General features: G+C 35.0%; 1 protein-coding gene across 2 annotated transcripts in view; it reads left to right on the top strand.

Annotated features, from left to right (window-relative positions):
- SLIT2 (slit guidance ligand 2) overlaps positions 1-17,859 on the top strand; it is a 402,412-nt gene that overhangs the window by 291,323 nt on the left and 93,230 nt on the right. Inside the window, exons 10-15 of one of the 2 annotated variants that reach the window (XM_024119497.3) lie at positions 2,810-2,881; positions 3,383-3,454; positions 11,102-11,173; positions 14,950-15,093; positions 15,206-15,369; positions 16,345-16,368. In XM_024119497.3, coding sequence (XP_023975265.1) covers positions 2,810-2,881; positions 3,383-3,454; positions 11,102-11,173; positions 14,950-15,093; positions 15,206-15,369; positions 16,345-16,368 — 548 coding nt within the window. The remainder of the gene's footprint in view (positions 1-2,809; positions 2,882-3,382; positions 3,455-11,101; positions 11,174-14,949; positions 15,094-15,205; positions 15,370-16,344; positions 16,369-17,859) is intronic. The other variant, XM_024119498.3, reaches the window with a different exon arrangement.

Below are 17,859 nucleotides of genomic sequence, written 5' to 3'. Positions count from 1 at the left end.
CTGTTGAAAGAAACCTGCTAGACACCATAAGAATTTTTATTTTTTCTCAACATCGAATTATATTATTTTGAGAAAATCTTTAACAAAATGAAATGATGTTTCATTGGCCTGGATTTGAAGAAAGTCCTTTAATCAAGAGTATTCCATCTATAGCTTGTTTTTACTATGTTTTCATCGATTACATTTTAAACTTCTTAAAATCCAACTACAAGAATGGATCACAGCAAAAAAAAATGTGTCTTTAAACCATCAATTCATAATGTTCTAATCAATAATGTAACAGTGAAATGATTAAAATGTCCTTTGCTATACTTAGAGCTTTTGAAAAAAGTAACCCTTTCTTAAGACCTAGATAAATAATCCATATGAAGGAAATTCATATTTGCTTCATGAGATTTATTTCTTGTCTTCTACAGTAAATCTGCCCCTTGGGGGCCAACAACCTGGTGGAGGAGGGATATGTGAAAAATAAATAGAATGCAGTCAGATAAGAGCAGAGGAGTTTAGAAGAAAATGTCCTTGAGCAGAGAGAAAGATACAATTAACCATACCTAAGAAAGTAAAGGAAAGCTTCAAAAGGAGGCTGTGCTCTAGTCATCTTAAAATAACTAAACAATATTATTAATATTGATGTGAAATTATTATTAACTTCAACAGCTAACAATAAGGAATGATTAAGGAAATATGGCACATTTTGACAATTGAATTGTCATGAAAACATTAAAAATAATGTCTTCCAAAAATTTTAATGATATAGGAAAACATGGATGATATGATGTTTAGCGTAAAGGAGTCAACTCAAAATTCTCTACACAGTAAGATTTTAATTATATAAAATAAGTATGCATGCAGAAAAACTAAAGTAAAATTCACGGATCTGAGTACTGTAATATGAGTGATTTTAATTTGCTTCCTTAACATATTTCGTAAATAGCTTAAGCTTAAGTTTTTCTTTAATGTGAACAAAATAACTTCTGCTTTCTGGAGGGTGAGGATCATGACTAATATTGCAAGCTACAGAAAAGATTTTACCTTTTTGTGAGAGAGCAAGGGACAGAAACTTGGGAAATAACTCAATTTGGAGGACTAGAAAATGAAGCCATAAATTAGAAAGAGAAAAGCAGAGCGAGAATCAGGAACATATAGTGTCACATCCAAGGGAGGAAGGATTGTTCACAGTATCATATGCTACAGTGAGTTCAAGAGCAGTGAGGATTGGGGAAACCCATTGCCTTTAGAGACAAGGAGGTCAGAGGGTGAACACTGAGACTGTTGAAGAAAACATGATATTGTAATATAAGGACTTTGAATCAGAAGAGACCGTAATTTAAGCAATTTGACTTAACCTCCTAGCGATATTTTATTTATGTTGATCTGATGTCCATTAAATGCTTGTAATACATACAATGTCAAAGTATTACCAACATTCAATAAAAATGAATCACTGTATATGACACATATATAGCCTATATATGGCCTCTCTGTATATATAATATTTATACATAAATATACCAATATAAATGTATATACATATATATGTATATGTATTTTTTAAATTTGGGCAAGAAAATGGAGCTCATGCCAGGTATTTCAACAGAGGGATTTAATATGACAAATGAGTTTTAAAGAGCTCTAGAAAGTGACACAGATTAGAAAGCTGCTTCCACCCCCAGGGCTACAAAGAACTAAGAAGTTGATGATATACAAAGTTAGGAGCTGGCCCTTAGCAGGAGCTAAAATTAAGGAAGAGATGAGACCACTGCTGAGGACATATCCTGAGGCAGAAAAGGGGAGAATACCCTGGCTTCTTCCTTCGTCCCACCTTGGGTCTCCCACCAGTGCCTCTCACTGATCAAGTCTCAGAAAAGCCAGTTAGCAACTGAGCCTGGACTAAATGGTTCACAGGAGTCAGCTCTCTGGGATACAGAGCAGAAGCGAGGAGAAGGGATGGGAAATGTGTATTAGCATATTTATATGGGTAGAAATGAGGCTGAGAGACAACATTTTTTGATGGACTAAAATATTTACCAAAACACCCTGTGAAATATACTGTTTTGTGTCTTTCATAACTAGATGGGTAAAATCTTGTCTTTCTTTGATAGCAGAACCATGGAATAGATAATGTTAGAGGGTTATTTTCACCTCTCAGATTTTAGTGCATCATAAAAACACGGCAGTTGTGTTTAAATGCACTTTGCTGCAGTGGTTTTCACATGAAATATTCACATAATGGATTGACAGAGTCCAGACAGTTTTACTGAAAATATCTGTAGCACTTATAAATTTAGAATATAGGATTTTTGCCTCAGAAGAAGCTTCAGAATTAATTTTCTGCATATAACAATTCTTTCAAGCTATAATATGCTTTCTGTAGAGGAAATGGTTTATAAAATTTAGTATTCAACCATAATGTCTTTTGTGGAAGAGTTATAGTTATCTCTAAAACATGTTCTACCTCTTTTCAATGTTACAACGTATTTCTTCCTGATATTGAAGTTAGCAAAACGTATTCCCAACTTAGCTTCTTACAGGTGTTCTTTCTTTTATACAAACTCCAGACTTAAATACTAATGAACTTGTAATGCCTAAAACATCAGAATATTTTTATTGTTTTTCGAGTTGCTTTGTTTTTATTCCCAATCTTGTACCACATTTAGGGCAGAGCACAATTAATTTTAGTAGTCTTTTTTGAGAAAAAAAGCAAATATCACTTATAAAGCATATCACCTTTGTTTCTTGACATGGCTTGAATTAAACATATCTGGGAGCTCACATTTCTATTTAAAACTTAATTTTTTTTTCATTGCAGACGTTTGGAACAGAACTCAATCAAGGTCATCCCTCCTGGAGCTTTCTCACCATATAAAAAGCTTAGAAGAATGTGAGTGAATAATATTCTGAAATCAGTGTAATTTTTAATAATTATACAAGTCATGACCATGGGAAGACATCCATTTAACTATGAATATTTAAGTACTCGACAAATTAAATATTAAATGATGTGACTATCTGTTGCTAGTTCTATAATATTGTAATGTTAAAAGCTAAACTATTAATTTTTTAAGTTCTCTGTAGTTTAGCATATTAATTCACACTAGTGTGAATGTACATGGTCAATATATTATGCAGTCAAATTCATAAATGTCCTATTTTCAAAAATAACACATGCCATCTTTAATAATAATTTAGGAAAATAGCCAATAATTGATTTTAAAGTGTGATTTTTTTTTTAATTTAGGATGCTTCAGATGTTTCATGTTGCAAATTTTATATATGTATTGATAGGTGCAAAACTGACATGCAAAGGCAATAAATAGCTTTCTCCTGCAGTAAATCTCACTGATATTCTATTTAGTTTAACCTAACCTATTTTTAATCTTAGCGACCTGAGCAATAATCAGATCTCTGAGCTAGCACCAGATGCTTTCCAAGGACTACGCTCTCTGAATTCACTGTAAGTATTGACCACATCACTGAAGGCAAGCAGCATGCACAAGGAATAGTGGCTCTAGTTTTAAATTTGGATTTAAGGGATATACTCTTTAAGTTTTTATTATGAATTATTAATAATAATTAATATGAATCTTTAGTGAATTTCATCATTTTTATGGAGAACTGCTACCTGCCACTAAAATTAGCCAATTTTTAGGTGTATATATTTTAAGGTTTGACAGTTCTGCTGGTTAGAGAGCAAAAGTATGAGCCCCTTTTTTGACAATGTTTTCTTTCTGAAGTAAAGGGAAAATGTTTATTTTGGAGTGCTCTGGTCAGTGTTGTGTTGATAATCCTTAAGCCCATAGCAGCTGTCTCTGGGAACAATTACAGTCCCCTTTAGAATGATGCTGGGCGAAGTCTTGCAGAGAACAGTGGAAGATGACCATTGAGAGGGCCCCCCAACCCCTGCTTCATCACCTTAAGACTTCCCTGACAGACCAGCTTTAATCTCTCAAAGAACAAAGATAAGAAAATATGACAGCTTTTTAATGTCAAAAGGACTTCCAGGGAGATAGCTATGTAAATTAAAGTGGTTCTGAAGTGAATTTATAAAGGCCATTATTCCTTCAAACTTGTACAAAATCTTCAGAAGTCCACTGAGTAGAGTTAGCTTTTATTTCAAATTTTAATTTTAAAGTTTGAAAATGAAATCTGGTATTTTTTTAAGAGGTGATGCTTAGAGAAGGGTCCTTATTGCTGTAAATTACTCCAGGGCTCTTAGAAACTTCAGAAGTCAATGGTAGCCAGTGAGAATTTCAGGATACACATGTGTGATACTCAGATAAACACCTTTGGTTTAAATAACAGTTTACACTCATACCAAGGGGAGGAGATGGACCAGCTCTTCTGGGCACATGAATATTCAGGCTGCTATGGTGGTTTGCTCAGAAAACTGCAGTTTTCTTTGAAGAAAAAAATGGAAAACTATCACTTCACCTGCATTGTCTGCCTAGGTTCATTTCTGTTTTTTGTTTTGGATTTTTATTTTAATAGATGAAGTCCAAGACCAGGGAAAAAACTATTGGCAGAAAGTGTAAAGTACAGTCATGCACTGTTCTCAGGGTGGGCTGTCAGATTCTAAAATCGCAAAGCGCAATGCAAAACTCTATTAAATCACCCAAATTGTCAGTAAAGTACATACCATCCTGGACAGTAATACTATCCAAAGTAAACATAGACAACCTCCCAGCCATACAAAAGGACAGAACAAAAGTCAAGTCAGTGTACAAAGTCTTGGTCCTTCAAGTATCTGTGCCTCAAAGATAACCATTAAATGTCAAAAAAGAGAGAAATGGATGGAGAATTCTGATTTATATCTGCTTGCTTGCAGAGTTTACTGTTAAGTTCTACTGCCTTAATGATGTTGACACTTGTGGTTGTGAGAATTAAATGGTAAAAAGAAATAATAAAATAAATAAAAGATTAATCATTTTAATTATTTTGTTAATCATCACAGTAAATCACATTATATTTATTAAATATGTATTTATTATAATTAATGATTATAACTTATGTACTAATCTACATATATGATAAACTAATGGTAAATTGGAAAAGAAATGACAACACATGTAAAAGAACATGCTTGCTGAATTGGGATCTTAGTCTTCAAGGTCATAGCTCTCATGTACATAGTTCTTTTGGAAAGCTATACAAAAGCATTATCTTTCCTTGTAGAACTGCATTTCAGTCAGGACGCTAAGTCACTGAGGAATTTCTAGTTCAAATCATAGCAGTACATGAAAAAGTAGGAACCTTTTTCCAGAAGTGGAATACCCATATAATGCCTATAACATTATAAAACAGAAAAGCTAGGAGAAAATCAAATAGCTATGATATCACAGAGAAAGTCCATATATTATAACTAATATCATTTTCCTCTTTGCGTTCATGTTCTGAATTGGCCTTCCGAAGATTAAATTATTTACCCCCTCCATAAAATATATAACTACACGGATTTGCAATTACCCTTTTCTTCATTTAAACACAATCATAAGTTCAACAGAAATGTATTTGGGCCCCTCTTGTGTACTAGTCTCCATGTGAGTGAACAAAACACCAAAATCCCTCCCTCATGGAGGTGACCAATGATAAAGTAAACTATGGACAGAAAATATAGTATATCTGATGATACAGGTGCTATGAAGGAAAACTAAGAAAGGAAAGGGGATAAGGAATGCTAGAGGAGGGGAGAGCTGAAATTTTAAATAGAACAATTAACAAAGGCCCCCCAGGAAAGTGATATTGGGCAAAGATCTGAAGATTGGGATTGTAGGAGTGAGCTCTGCAGAGATACGGAGAAAGAGCATTCAAGACAGAGGGAACAGGGCTTCCCTGGTGGCACAGTGGTTGAGAGTCTGCCTGCCAATGCAAGGGACCTGGGTTCGAGCCCTGGTACTGGAAGATTCCACATGCCGTGGAGCAACTAAGCCTGTGCGCCACAACTGCTGAGCCTGTGCTCTAGAGCCTGCGAGCCACAACTGCTGAGCCCACGTGCCACAACTACTGAAGCCCGTGCGCCTAGAGCCTGTGCTCCGCAACAAGAGAAGCCACTGCAATGAGAAGCCCGCGCACCGCGAGGAAGAGTAGCCCCTGCTTGCCGCAGCTAGAGAAAGCCCCGCACGCAGCAACGAAGACCCAATGCAGCCAAAAATAAATAAATAAATAAAATAAAATTATTAAAAAAACAGAGGGAACAGCTAAATACTGAGGCTCTGAGGTAGGAGTGTGCGGAGTGTTTCAAGACAGAGCAAGAAAAAGTCAGTATGACTTGAGGGGAGCGGATGCTTGAAATTAAAATAATGAAAAGGTTGCAGTTGTTGGTAATGGCAAGGTCTAGGGAACAGCCATGAGGATAGATGGATAAATATGGTGAAAGACAGGTTGCTGGAAAAGAGTCATGTTGGAGACTGAAATAGTGAGCCAGGAGTTTAAGTCTTCCAGAAAGGGGTGAAGTGACTTAGGTGTATGTAGATTAACTGCAAGAGGGATGCAAATAGGCCACATTTCTTTCTTTAAATGAAGTGTTTCCTTGTGCAAGTTTCTTTTATATGTCTTTCTGCAGCTGTACTCAGTTATATAGCCAGCTTAATTTAATCACTACATTTGCTAAAGAAGCGAAATATTTAAAGGTGGTATGTTGCCAAATACCTCTAATGCATTTTATTTAATAAATTGTTTTGTTATTCAATTACCAAAATAGTATATCTTAGAGAAAACTGGACTTGATCTGTTGAGTGTTTTTTAAGGTCTCTCCTATTAAATTCATTAACATTTATTTATTTTTATTAACATTTATTTTGTTACGTATTATTATATATCACTATTATATATATTATATACTACTATTATATATTAACATATTTTATTATATAACAGTGTTTTACATATTATTAACAAAATATCATTCAAAATACATGCATCTATGAAATCATTTTATCCTCAGGGCTTTTTATTACTTTCACTGTAACATCACCAAAATTTCTATAATATTTAATAATCATTTCTTAAGAACTCGGCATACAAGTACATTTAGCATCGCCTCTAAACATTTTTTCTTTTTCATTTACTGGTTGGATTTATATTATATTATAATTATATATATTTATATTAACAAAATAACTTTCGCAATATTGAAACACCAGAGTGAAACTGGGTTTAGTATTCTTAGAACTTTATATTAAGTGTTATAGCAGTGCAGCGTAGTGGCTAAGCATATCTCCTTTAGAATGCTGGATGGCTTGTATTTGAATACTGGCTCTAACTCACTGGGGACATAGAGCTAGTTACTAATTTCCCTGTGCTTCAGTTATCTCATCTCTAAGATGGATGCGATTATTCCTCTCCTGGCTTTGTTAAAAACACAGAGTAAACTTTCAAGAGCTATTACAATAAGACCATGGCAAATTCTTCTCCTGATACTTATCAATGTGTATGATTTTGGATTTTAATTATCCCAGGGAATTTTTATGCCCAAGAGCCTCAGAATATGGTTTTCCCCTCTTCTTACTTTTTCATTAACCTTTTACAAACTATTGTATTTCACTAATTCTTATTTCCTCTCTTCACTAACCAGCTCACAAATTCCACAGGGGTCTATAGTGTAAGGCTTGATTGCTGTATTTGCATTTCCTACAGGCTTTTCTTGGACTGATGTTAACTGTCCAGCACAGTACCTTGCAGTTACCACTGGTTTTCAGTGAAAATGTAGCGACCTCTGCTTTCTCTTTACTGTACTATCTTTAAATTTGCTTAGTGTTTTAATTCTCAAGTACACATGGTTTTTCATTTAAGTAAGTATAGCTCTTTAACATTTATTTGGATAATAAGTCTGCCCATTGCACCTTTTTCATGATAGCCATCATGTAGGTTTCTATTTTGGACATTTTTTCTCTTTAGTAGGAGTTCTGTCTTCTGCTTTCAGCAAGGGCAGAAGAAGTCAAAGACTGGCCAGCAGTGGTTGCTGTATCTTACTGTCGCAATATTGAAACACCAGAGTGAAACTGGGTTTAGTATTCTTAGCCTTCCTTCTTGTAGCAGGTACAAAAGCTGTCATAAGATTTCCCTGTTGTTTCAAACGACTATAAAAAATTCTCTATCAGCATAACTGTACTGTATATAGAATGCCAAATATAAGCCATGTATAAGAAAACTGTAGAAAAGCTACCCAATTTTGGTATTTGGAAATTGTGCATATTACTCATGTATTTATTTTCTTTTCACCTGAATTATTTTTTATCTTGATTTTTAAAAATTTTCCTTCCCTCTTATGAGTGTAGCAAGATTCTCATTGGCCCTCTTGCAGTTTGTATCTTTATGTGATGATACTCCTTTCCCTCATTTTTATAGATTTTTGCCCTATTTTCTTGGCTGCCATCCAATTGTTCGGTCCTGGTCTTTGGATTTTTGATATTTTTAAATCCCTTTTTCCTTCCTACCATTTCGATCTCACTGTGGGTAAGAAAACTATTCAGCCCTAGTATTGCTATACTGTTTTGTAGAGGAATCTCATCCCCATCATATCAAGTATTTATTATAATATTTTTATGATAGTCCGTATACCCAATTATACCTACACTTACAGATTTCTGACATCCTTTTGTGATTTTCGTCTTTTTCTTCCCTGTACCCAAATTTTCTCATTAATAGTAAACATCTATTTTCTTATCATGATCTTAAAGAAAACAGAATGATTTGTTGGAAAAGAAAATTTTCCCAGTGTAAGTATGGCACACTGTCTAGCTAGTCCTCCTTTTGTGCTATTTGAACCAACCTTTGAAACAAAAGACCCAAGTGAACAACCTACTTAATTACTCACCCTTTGATTCTAATGTGGGTCTCCCACAGTTCTTACACATCCTGTTTCCTTTTTAGATCTCGATGGGTTCAAAATGTGAAACTCCTTCAGTATTCAAAATAGCCCTTTTGGGTGTCTCTTCGAAGCCATACCTTTTATTCATCTCAGTTGTATCAGCAGCTGGCACATGGTGAACATTGAACAAGTAACAGCTGGATTCAGTTTAATTGGGCACGAAGCCTAGAACCTGGCAAAGTTCCTGGCACATAATGAGTGTACGATACCTATTGCTGAATGCATTACTTCAATGATATTCAGTTGAATGTCCCGAATTGGTGCCACCTTGATCTGACCATTTGTTCCCTAAAGCCCTCTGTTCTCTTATTCTTGACCTTAAGATATATATTATTATCGCTCTACCCTTTCTTAACGCCCTTACCTCCTTGAGCCTGACAATGTAGAATTCTCTCTTTTGTTCTTGTATTTTTAAAATGGTTTCTTCTCTAATTGTGTTGTTTTTTAAAAAATCTATATTCTACACAAATGAATTTTTATGTTATACTGTATAACTATACCACTGGAATCTATACAAATGAAATGTCGCTTTGTACAGTATAGCACCCAGCTTTATTTGTTCCCTTAAGAATTTTCTTCATATTTTGTAATATATCCCACCTCTCACTGACATCTTAAAAGGGAACAGCTTTTTCCTCACTCTGATTCATCTCTCTTGCATTATTTTCCTCCTTTCCAAACAGAAATCATGTACAGCTGCCAAACACATTAATTATTTTGATTCTCATTTTGGCTTTTTCCTCCACATTTTATGACATCATTTATTTCTCTTCCAAAAGAATACTTCTGACTCTTTAAAGTAATTTATGCCCATCCTAGAGAATATTTTAAAAATAAAGACAGTATATATAGATTCAAATTCAAATGACCTCTGGACAGTAAGTCACTTACCATCTAGAAATTTTCTACTTTTTTTTCTATGTATATATGTATATATTCTTGTAAACAAAGTTAAAATTATACTGTTATATATTCTTTTGTATTATCCTCTTTCAAACTTAGTGTTGTATCATGAATACTTTCATTTCACTAAATATTCTTTAGTACATGATTTTTATCAATGTGAAATATATATTTAGCCAATCCCCTTCTTTGGAACTTGGATACACTTTATTTGTATTTAATTTTTCACTGTTATAAATTATTCCATGAACAACATTTGGCAGATAAAATATTGTTTGTTTCCGAGTTTTTTCTTAAACTCTTGAGAGAAACTACTAAGTTAAAATTTATATAAACATCTTTATGACCCTTGATACATGTTGTCGAATTGTTCCTCTAAAAATATAATTTCTGTCTTTTCCTACACATAATTGTGGTCCTCTGCTTTTGGGACCTGAGAATAGAGGGGCATCATTGCAGATCTGTGGTCAGTAGCCAACATGATGAGTCAATCATTTTCATTTATTTGCTGTTGAAATCCCCTCATTTCACCCTTTCTGTGAATACATTAATTTATTCCTTAATTTGTTCCTGTGCTAATTTATTACTTCATTTTACTCTTCAAACAATATTCACTCATCAATCCAATGTTAGAACATCACTGTGTGTCAAAACCTAGGCACCAGGTATGCTGAAGTAATTAAGTCATGGTCCCTGCACTTTGTGGCTACACTTAGTGGCTAATCAGAGGTAGGGACATGAGGATACATTCCTATTCATATTTCTTTGGGGAACATACATTTAAAAAATTCTCCTGTATCAATATTAATGATCACTGTCTTCACAAATCTTACATTTTTTATGCATATACATTATATGTTTAAAATGAAAATTTTACACTTACGTGGATTCCTTTCACTGTTTTCCATTATGATAATCCTAAACCTCATCCCTTTAAAGAACAGTAGGTTCCACATTTACTGTTCTCCTTTGTTATATACTGTGTGCTCTCATTACATATGAACCGTGTGTGCGTGTGTGCGTGTGTGTAGAAAAACATGACAATTTAACAGTGGACATTTCTATGAAAGGGGAATAAAATTATAAATTATGTTAATTTTTGTTAATTTTGTTTTTCTATGTTTTCCAAACTTTCTACCATAAGCATATGTCTAATCTATAATCAGGGAAAAAAACATTTGCAAATTGAAGTTTGTTTACTCAGCTATGGCTTTTATGACGTATGGAGTTTACTAATCTAATCTCCTATATGCCTGGATACATATGTTTGGCTGAATTTGTTTTGCTGGTTGATGTCTAATTTTTTTGTTTGTTCAAATCATGTTTTTCCAGTGTCCTCTATGGAAATAAAATCACAGAACTCCCAAAAAGTTTATTTGAAGGACTGTTTTCCTTACAGCTACTGTAAGTATTTGATTGTTTCTGATCTGTTGAACCCAAATATATATTTTAGCCAGTGTACCATCTCATATTTTCATGGAGGCTTCAGAAAAATGTGACCCAAAATGACATAGTTTAATGAAATGGAAAAGATTAGTCTAGTGGAGCTAACATTGATGATGGTTATTTATTTGAAGACACAACACTTTGAAATTGTTCCCAAACCTTTCTTTCCACATTGTCATAAATGTGGGCATCCTGGCTGTTCTGTCATTTACAGTTTGTGGAATCCTTGCCCTTTATGAAATTTCTCTGATTTGACTTACCTATTGTTGGAAAGGAGAAAGACTTGGTAATATGTTTATCCACCTTTGTCCAAAGAATCTGCAACAGTGACAATACTAGAATAACATCCGCCAACACAAAGATGGTGTTTAGTAGCCTAGGGACAGAGTGGTAACACTCAAACTAATCTTTAGTGAGAACAATTATCTGTCAATTTCCTGGATTTTATCTTTAAAGACCACTCTGCTTAGAGAATAGCCACAACTTATTTGTCTCGAAGGAAGTTTATGATACATATTTATAAGAATAAGACTTGACCCCAGATGTCTTAATTAATGCTCATATGAAAATGAGATTGAAAAAATATGCTAATACTAAGATTGTTAGTGTTGGACCATCAAAATCTATTCAAATCACCAAACACTTATAGGGTATCTCATTTGGGGTACACACTGGCCTAGCTGCTGTGGATAAAAAGATGAGTATGATACAATTTCTTCTCTCAACTAGCTCACAGTCAGTCTACTTTAAAATTCTTAAGTTTAGAATGCAGTTTTCTCTTTTGGATGTGTGTATTTGTTGGAGTTGGGGTTTGAACCACTTACTTGGTAAAAGTTTATTCCTGATCTCACAAACAGCCCAAAGGTTGATTTTTTTCCTTACTTGATAAATGTATGTTTATAATTACATCCTATTATCCACATTTTAAACTTTTCATTATTATGCAGAAACATATTTTATATCACAGCACAGTTCATATACACATACAGACACACAAATGAAGCAAATCATTAACAAAACTCTTTAACCTCACTATGTATAGTACTGTCAATTCTGTTCCATTCTCTCTCTCTTCTTAATGCTACATAACTCAATAAATTGATTTTACAACAGACCAATCAGTCATGATAAATACTGACCTTTGTGACCTAGTGACTTTATTTGGGCATCAAATTATTTTTTAACCCTTCATTTGCAGTGAAGTTAGCAAATATTGTTTCTGATCTTGAATAGGATGACTCTATACACATTATAGGTATAGCTAGGTACTGTAGCCAAGTGTTGCCTATTTTTTATTTACTTTTGTGTCATTTTTTCACATTTTCTTAGCATTATTCTCCTCACCATTCACTTACATTCTCTTGCTACCACTGTCCTGCCTAGTACCAACACTAAAAATGGCACCTTTTTCGTTCCACACACACCTATTGGTGGTTGATGTAACAAGTGGGTTGATAAACACTGGGAATCTGTATGTAGATAAACCTTACTAAAAAAGCCAGCTTTCCCCCTCTGCCTTAAGTTCTATCTCTAGACTAAGCCTGCCAGAGCTAATGTGGTACAATTGACTCTTTATGGTTAGTTGAGAATTTGGTTAGGTGAAGCATCTTAGATCTGCTTGAACAGATGAGATATTGAGGAGAAGTAGGTAAATGGAAGGAACAAAAGGAAGTAGTGTTCGGTACTTTCCCCCTGATTTCTGGACCACCTGAATGTAAACTAAGTACAAAGTGCTCAGAACGGCACTTTCTTTAGTTGTCTTCCAGGCTCCGCATCTTTTCCTTGTCCTTAGCATTGTGCTCTCCAGCTCCTTTCTTAGTTAGCTGACTAGTTAGGGAACATGGCCAGTGGGCCATGTGTTGTGGCCCCAAGTGGGGAGGTACAGGATTAATCAGTCCACACCTCAAACCATGCCTCTAAGCTCTTAAGAAAGCATTATATAGATCACAGAGAAAGCCAAACCTGCAGTTTCTGAAGGAGGATAAAAAAGAGTACAGCAGGGAGAACCATCACTAGAAAGTCCTGGCTTTGCATGTGCAGGGAGTTGAGGTCTTAAAAAGGCAAGTAAAACTGGAATACCCTGAATTACAGAGATTCTGGTGGGCAAATGGGAAAACATTTCCCATTTGTGTGTTAGATAAGAAAGCATCCTACCCAAACCACATAGCACATATTTTTTGAGCTACTAAATATTTGTTAAAGTCCTAAGTATCAAAGCTCTGAACTGAATGGTGACAGAGAAAAAGAAGTATCAAAAAAAAATTCTCTGCCCCTGGAGGGCTAAACTGTCTTTGGGCAAACATGAGGGCCTGTATAAAATAGTTGACAAGACTAGGTAGCACTGACTGACTTCCTAGAGGACTGACTTCCTAGAGGAAGGAATACATTAGTTGGGTGGCAGTTGTATTCTGGAAAAGTCTTGTTCTGGAGAAGGTGGGCCTTCTGTGAGACCTTGATAGGCCAGAAGGTTGAGGCAGGTGGAGGTCGGGCAAGTATACTCCCAAAGGTGAGGGAAGCATGAATACAAGTGCAGACACAGGGACATATAACCTACAAGAATGATGTTTGCCCAAGTATGATCTGTAAACCACAGTTCCACAGAATATTGATGCAGAATACCACTGGTATATATGAGAAAAAACAAGTTTGTGGGATATTATGTTAAACCAAGTGAAATGGATATGTATAATGCAGAATGAGGGTCTTCATGTGATAATGCCACTCTCCAAGAGGGTTACAAAGTAGTCGTTCAACAACAAATATTTATTGAGCACCTAGCACATGCCAGGCATGTGGGAGACAACAGAGAACAAAATAGACTAATATCCCTGTCGTCTGGACCTTATACCCTTGGGAGAGGGTTCATGCAAATGGCAGTCAGCAAGAACATAATAAATAAGCAAATCACATGTAACAGAAAGAAATGTGTATTTAAGAAAATAGAAAAAGTAGATTAAAGTAAAGGAATTGAGATGCTAAGGATAGGGGAGGGGCAAAGACAGGCTGACGGTATTGGAGGGAGTGGCCAGGGAGGCTGAATGGAAAAGGTGACATTGCAGCCGACTCAAAGAAGCAACATAGTTAACCAGGCAGACATCTGGGAGAAGAGCCTTCCAAGCAGGGAAGAGAGTCTGGCAAGGAGACCTGTGTGGCTGGAGCTGAAACAGCCAGGAATAGAAAACTTGGAGGTTGTAAAGTTCAAAAAAGGAACCAAAGATCCCATTGGGCATTATGAGCTATTGTCAAGTCTTGGGTTTTATTCAGAGCAAGCTGGGAGTTGTTGCATTGTTTTGAGAGAGGAGTGATGTAATCTGGTCTATGTTTAGAAGTCTCACTACAGCTACCGTTTTGAGAATGGACTGAACTTCTTTTTCACAGAGCAGCTCCAGGAACTAATGTTTTATGAGAACTTTATGGCCCCCTTGACAGGAGAAACTGGCTCTCACCCACCTTTGTCTATTCCTGTACTTCTACACATTCCAGAGAATATATTTAATAATTTTTGTTGAATAAATGTATAAGTACCACTAGATTTAGGCAATCCAATCATTAGACATGACCCATGCTTTATCTGCCATGACCCCAAATCTTCAGCCTGTGATACCTCAATGATTACTTAATGTTGAGGGTAAAAGAAACCGATTTCTTGATTGGGTTTTCTCAAGAACAACAGAGTCTTGAAGATGGGTTAATGAGATGCTACACTTTAATTCTACGACTATTTAATCAAACAGATTATTGAATGCCAACAAGATAAACTGCCTTCGGGTAGATGCTTTTCAGGATCTGCACAACCTGAACCTTCTCTCCTTATACGACAACAAGCTTCAGACCATCGCCAAGGGGACCTTTTCACCTCTCCGTGCCATTCAAACCATGTATGTATATGGGATTTGGATCAAACGTGATGACCATTGTATTCACTCTGAATTTGAGAGTTGAGTTCATTGCAAGTCATGTGTAAAAGTGTTCTGTATGTGTTTCTGAAAGGCATTTGGCCCAGAACCCCTTTATTTGTGACTGCCATCTCAAGTGGCTGGCGGATTATCTTCATACCAACCCAATCGAGACCAGTGGTGCCCGCTGCACCAGCCCCCGGCGTCTGGCAAATAAAAGAATCGGACAGATCAAAAGCAAGAAATTCCGTTGTTCAGGTAATTTCTTACTTTGTGTGACATTTCCCCAGCGTTCCCCAAAACAGTAGTGAGATGTAGAGACAGCTGGCCTTGAGCTGAATTACCAAACATTGCAGAATCGTATTTCTTTTTCTTCTGCCCATGAAGGAAAAGAACTGTAGACGCAATTCGTATAGCACTGCTACATGTAACCTTTTTAACACACTATCTGGCAGAAGAAATAAAGAAAAAAAGACGCCTGGATACTTCATACTATAATCCCAGGGTTTGAATTTAACAGGGGCCTTTTAGCTAACTTTTAGCTTACAGCCTTTAAAAGGCTGTAAGTCTCACGTTTGTTGTATTGTTTTTCACTGAGCAACGGTAAAGTAATTAATCATGTTTCCATTTCTTTAAGAAAGTGAACTGAGATTTGGTTACTTGATTTGCTCAGGCTCAGAAGTAGGGGGAAAAAAAGCTCCGGATTCCTTGCTTCTCACACTGAATGCCGTTTTCTTGTTTTGCATTTTCGCATTTTGAATAGAAGTGTGAGGATACATTTTTTTTTCCAAAAGGCCATCTTTTAACACTTTGGGAATATTACATTTACTTATAAAAAGTGAAATGTAGATGCATTTTATTAATATTAAAGGGAAAACTTACCTCGTTGAAATTTACTGTTTGCTTAGGTATAATCTTTTCTATTTTCTCATAATAAAGTGCATTCTGTATGTTTTGGGTAGTATGCTACGTAACTATTCCAGGAGTTATTTCACATTCAGCAGTTAATTTATACTAAGAAGCTAATATCCAAACAAAGCCCTTTATTGTCCATGGTTCCAGATGTATTTCCTACTCACTGTACATGATTATACTTCAGCCACTGCTGTGAATATACATTTTTCACTTAATTATCTATAGTAACTTTAGTCCATTCTTAATCTAATATAACTCATATCTCTGCTTGCTGACATTCAGGTGCATCTTCTATTTTTTTTCTCTTTTTTTATTTAGCTAAAGAACAGTATTTCATTCCAGGTAGGTTTTGCTCGGTAGTAGGACTAACTGCAGACACCTTTTCCTCACCTTATAAAATGTAGCTTCTAAAACTTTGATATGCATGCTTTGGAAAACCCAGTGGGTACTCTGTAGCTAGTTTTCCTTCTGCATAGATCACTTGTAGCTGTTTCCTGAAAACCTGACCTTTGCATGCAGTTTCTGATGTTAAACATATTACTATTAAACTCCCACCTTTTTCTCTCTCTCTCACTTTGGCACATTATCTGAAATTTCTCACAGTAGCTAAAATGTTTCAATCTATGGCTTTCTACTTAAATAATTTTCTCTCCTTATGTTGTATATCTGCCCTTTCAACCTGTTTTTAAAATATAGCATCTTAAGCTGGTTTTAAAGACAGAAACCTTCCTGTTGTCAAAGAACTAGTTCTACATGAAATCAGTTTCAAACACACAGAACTGTGTTTTCCATCATGAGATTTACTTTTTTATAGAGATTTTTTTATGCTAAAAAAGTATCCCTTACTTTTTGCTTTACTTTGCTTGCTGTTGCTTCACCTTTTATACCAAAGCAGCAACTTCCTGCTGATTTATGTGCAGTTGTACTTTGCTTGTGATTTAAAATTCTTACATCCCTGGAGTCACAGTATAATAACTCCATGAAAACAATATTGGCATCCATCCTGAAAGTATCAGAAGTTCATGGGCACCAAGTGCCTTGGATAACTTAGGCAGATGAATGTAATGTTTCTTAGAAAAATAATTGAAATGTTTTACCACTGCAGTCTTAACACTATCAAGGCTGATGATTCTAGAACTAGCTCTTTGAAATATGTTTCTTTACTTATTTTTTCCTTGCCTGCCAATTGTGTAAAATGCCTCTTGACTTGTTTATTTTAAACCATTATATAAAAATACATGTTAGTAGTTCATTGGCTACATTTACAATATCCTGGGTATATTCTAGACTATAATATATCTTAATAGTTATAAATTTTAAAAAATAGTTATAAAGTGTTAGTATGAAAAAACATACTTATTTTCTTAAGAAGAACTCTGGGTTTGGTCTCTATTTTAAGGAGATATGCGTTGCTTGCCATTGTTGAATTATAATATGAATAATTGTATGCATTTAACAGATTTTGTTTCATTACATATTTTGACTTGAATGATCAGTAATATATATATTACACTGGCTGCATAAGAAGTAACATGTTGAAAAGAACAGTTGATTGGCCTTCATTGGCAATCTTTAAAATTCAGTGTTTTTACCCAATTATTAAGTAGAAAGTCATCTGATAGCTATTACCCAGAAAAAGCCATTTTGAAAAACAGAACCCCTATAGGGTAAAACATTGATATTACTTAAATCCCCAAATTAGAGAAGTGAATATAATTATCAAATTATTCAATCTGTCACATTTAAATATGCTTTATCAATAATTTAGAAATTAATATTTCAAATTCACCAAATAAGGAACAAAAGCCATGTTGTTTTCATAAATTCTGATAC

This window comes from Physeter macrocephalus, chromosome 7 (genome assembly GCF_002837175.3).
Source record: "Physeter macrocephalus isolate SW-GA chromosome 7, ASM283717v5, whole genome shotgun sequence".
NCBI lineage: Eukaryota > Metazoa > Chordata > Mammalia > Artiodactyla > Physeteridae > Physeter > Physeter macrocephalus.
The sequence above is the reverse complement of the archived record's forward strand: the minus strand, read 5'-3'. Positions and strand labels throughout refer to the sequence as shown.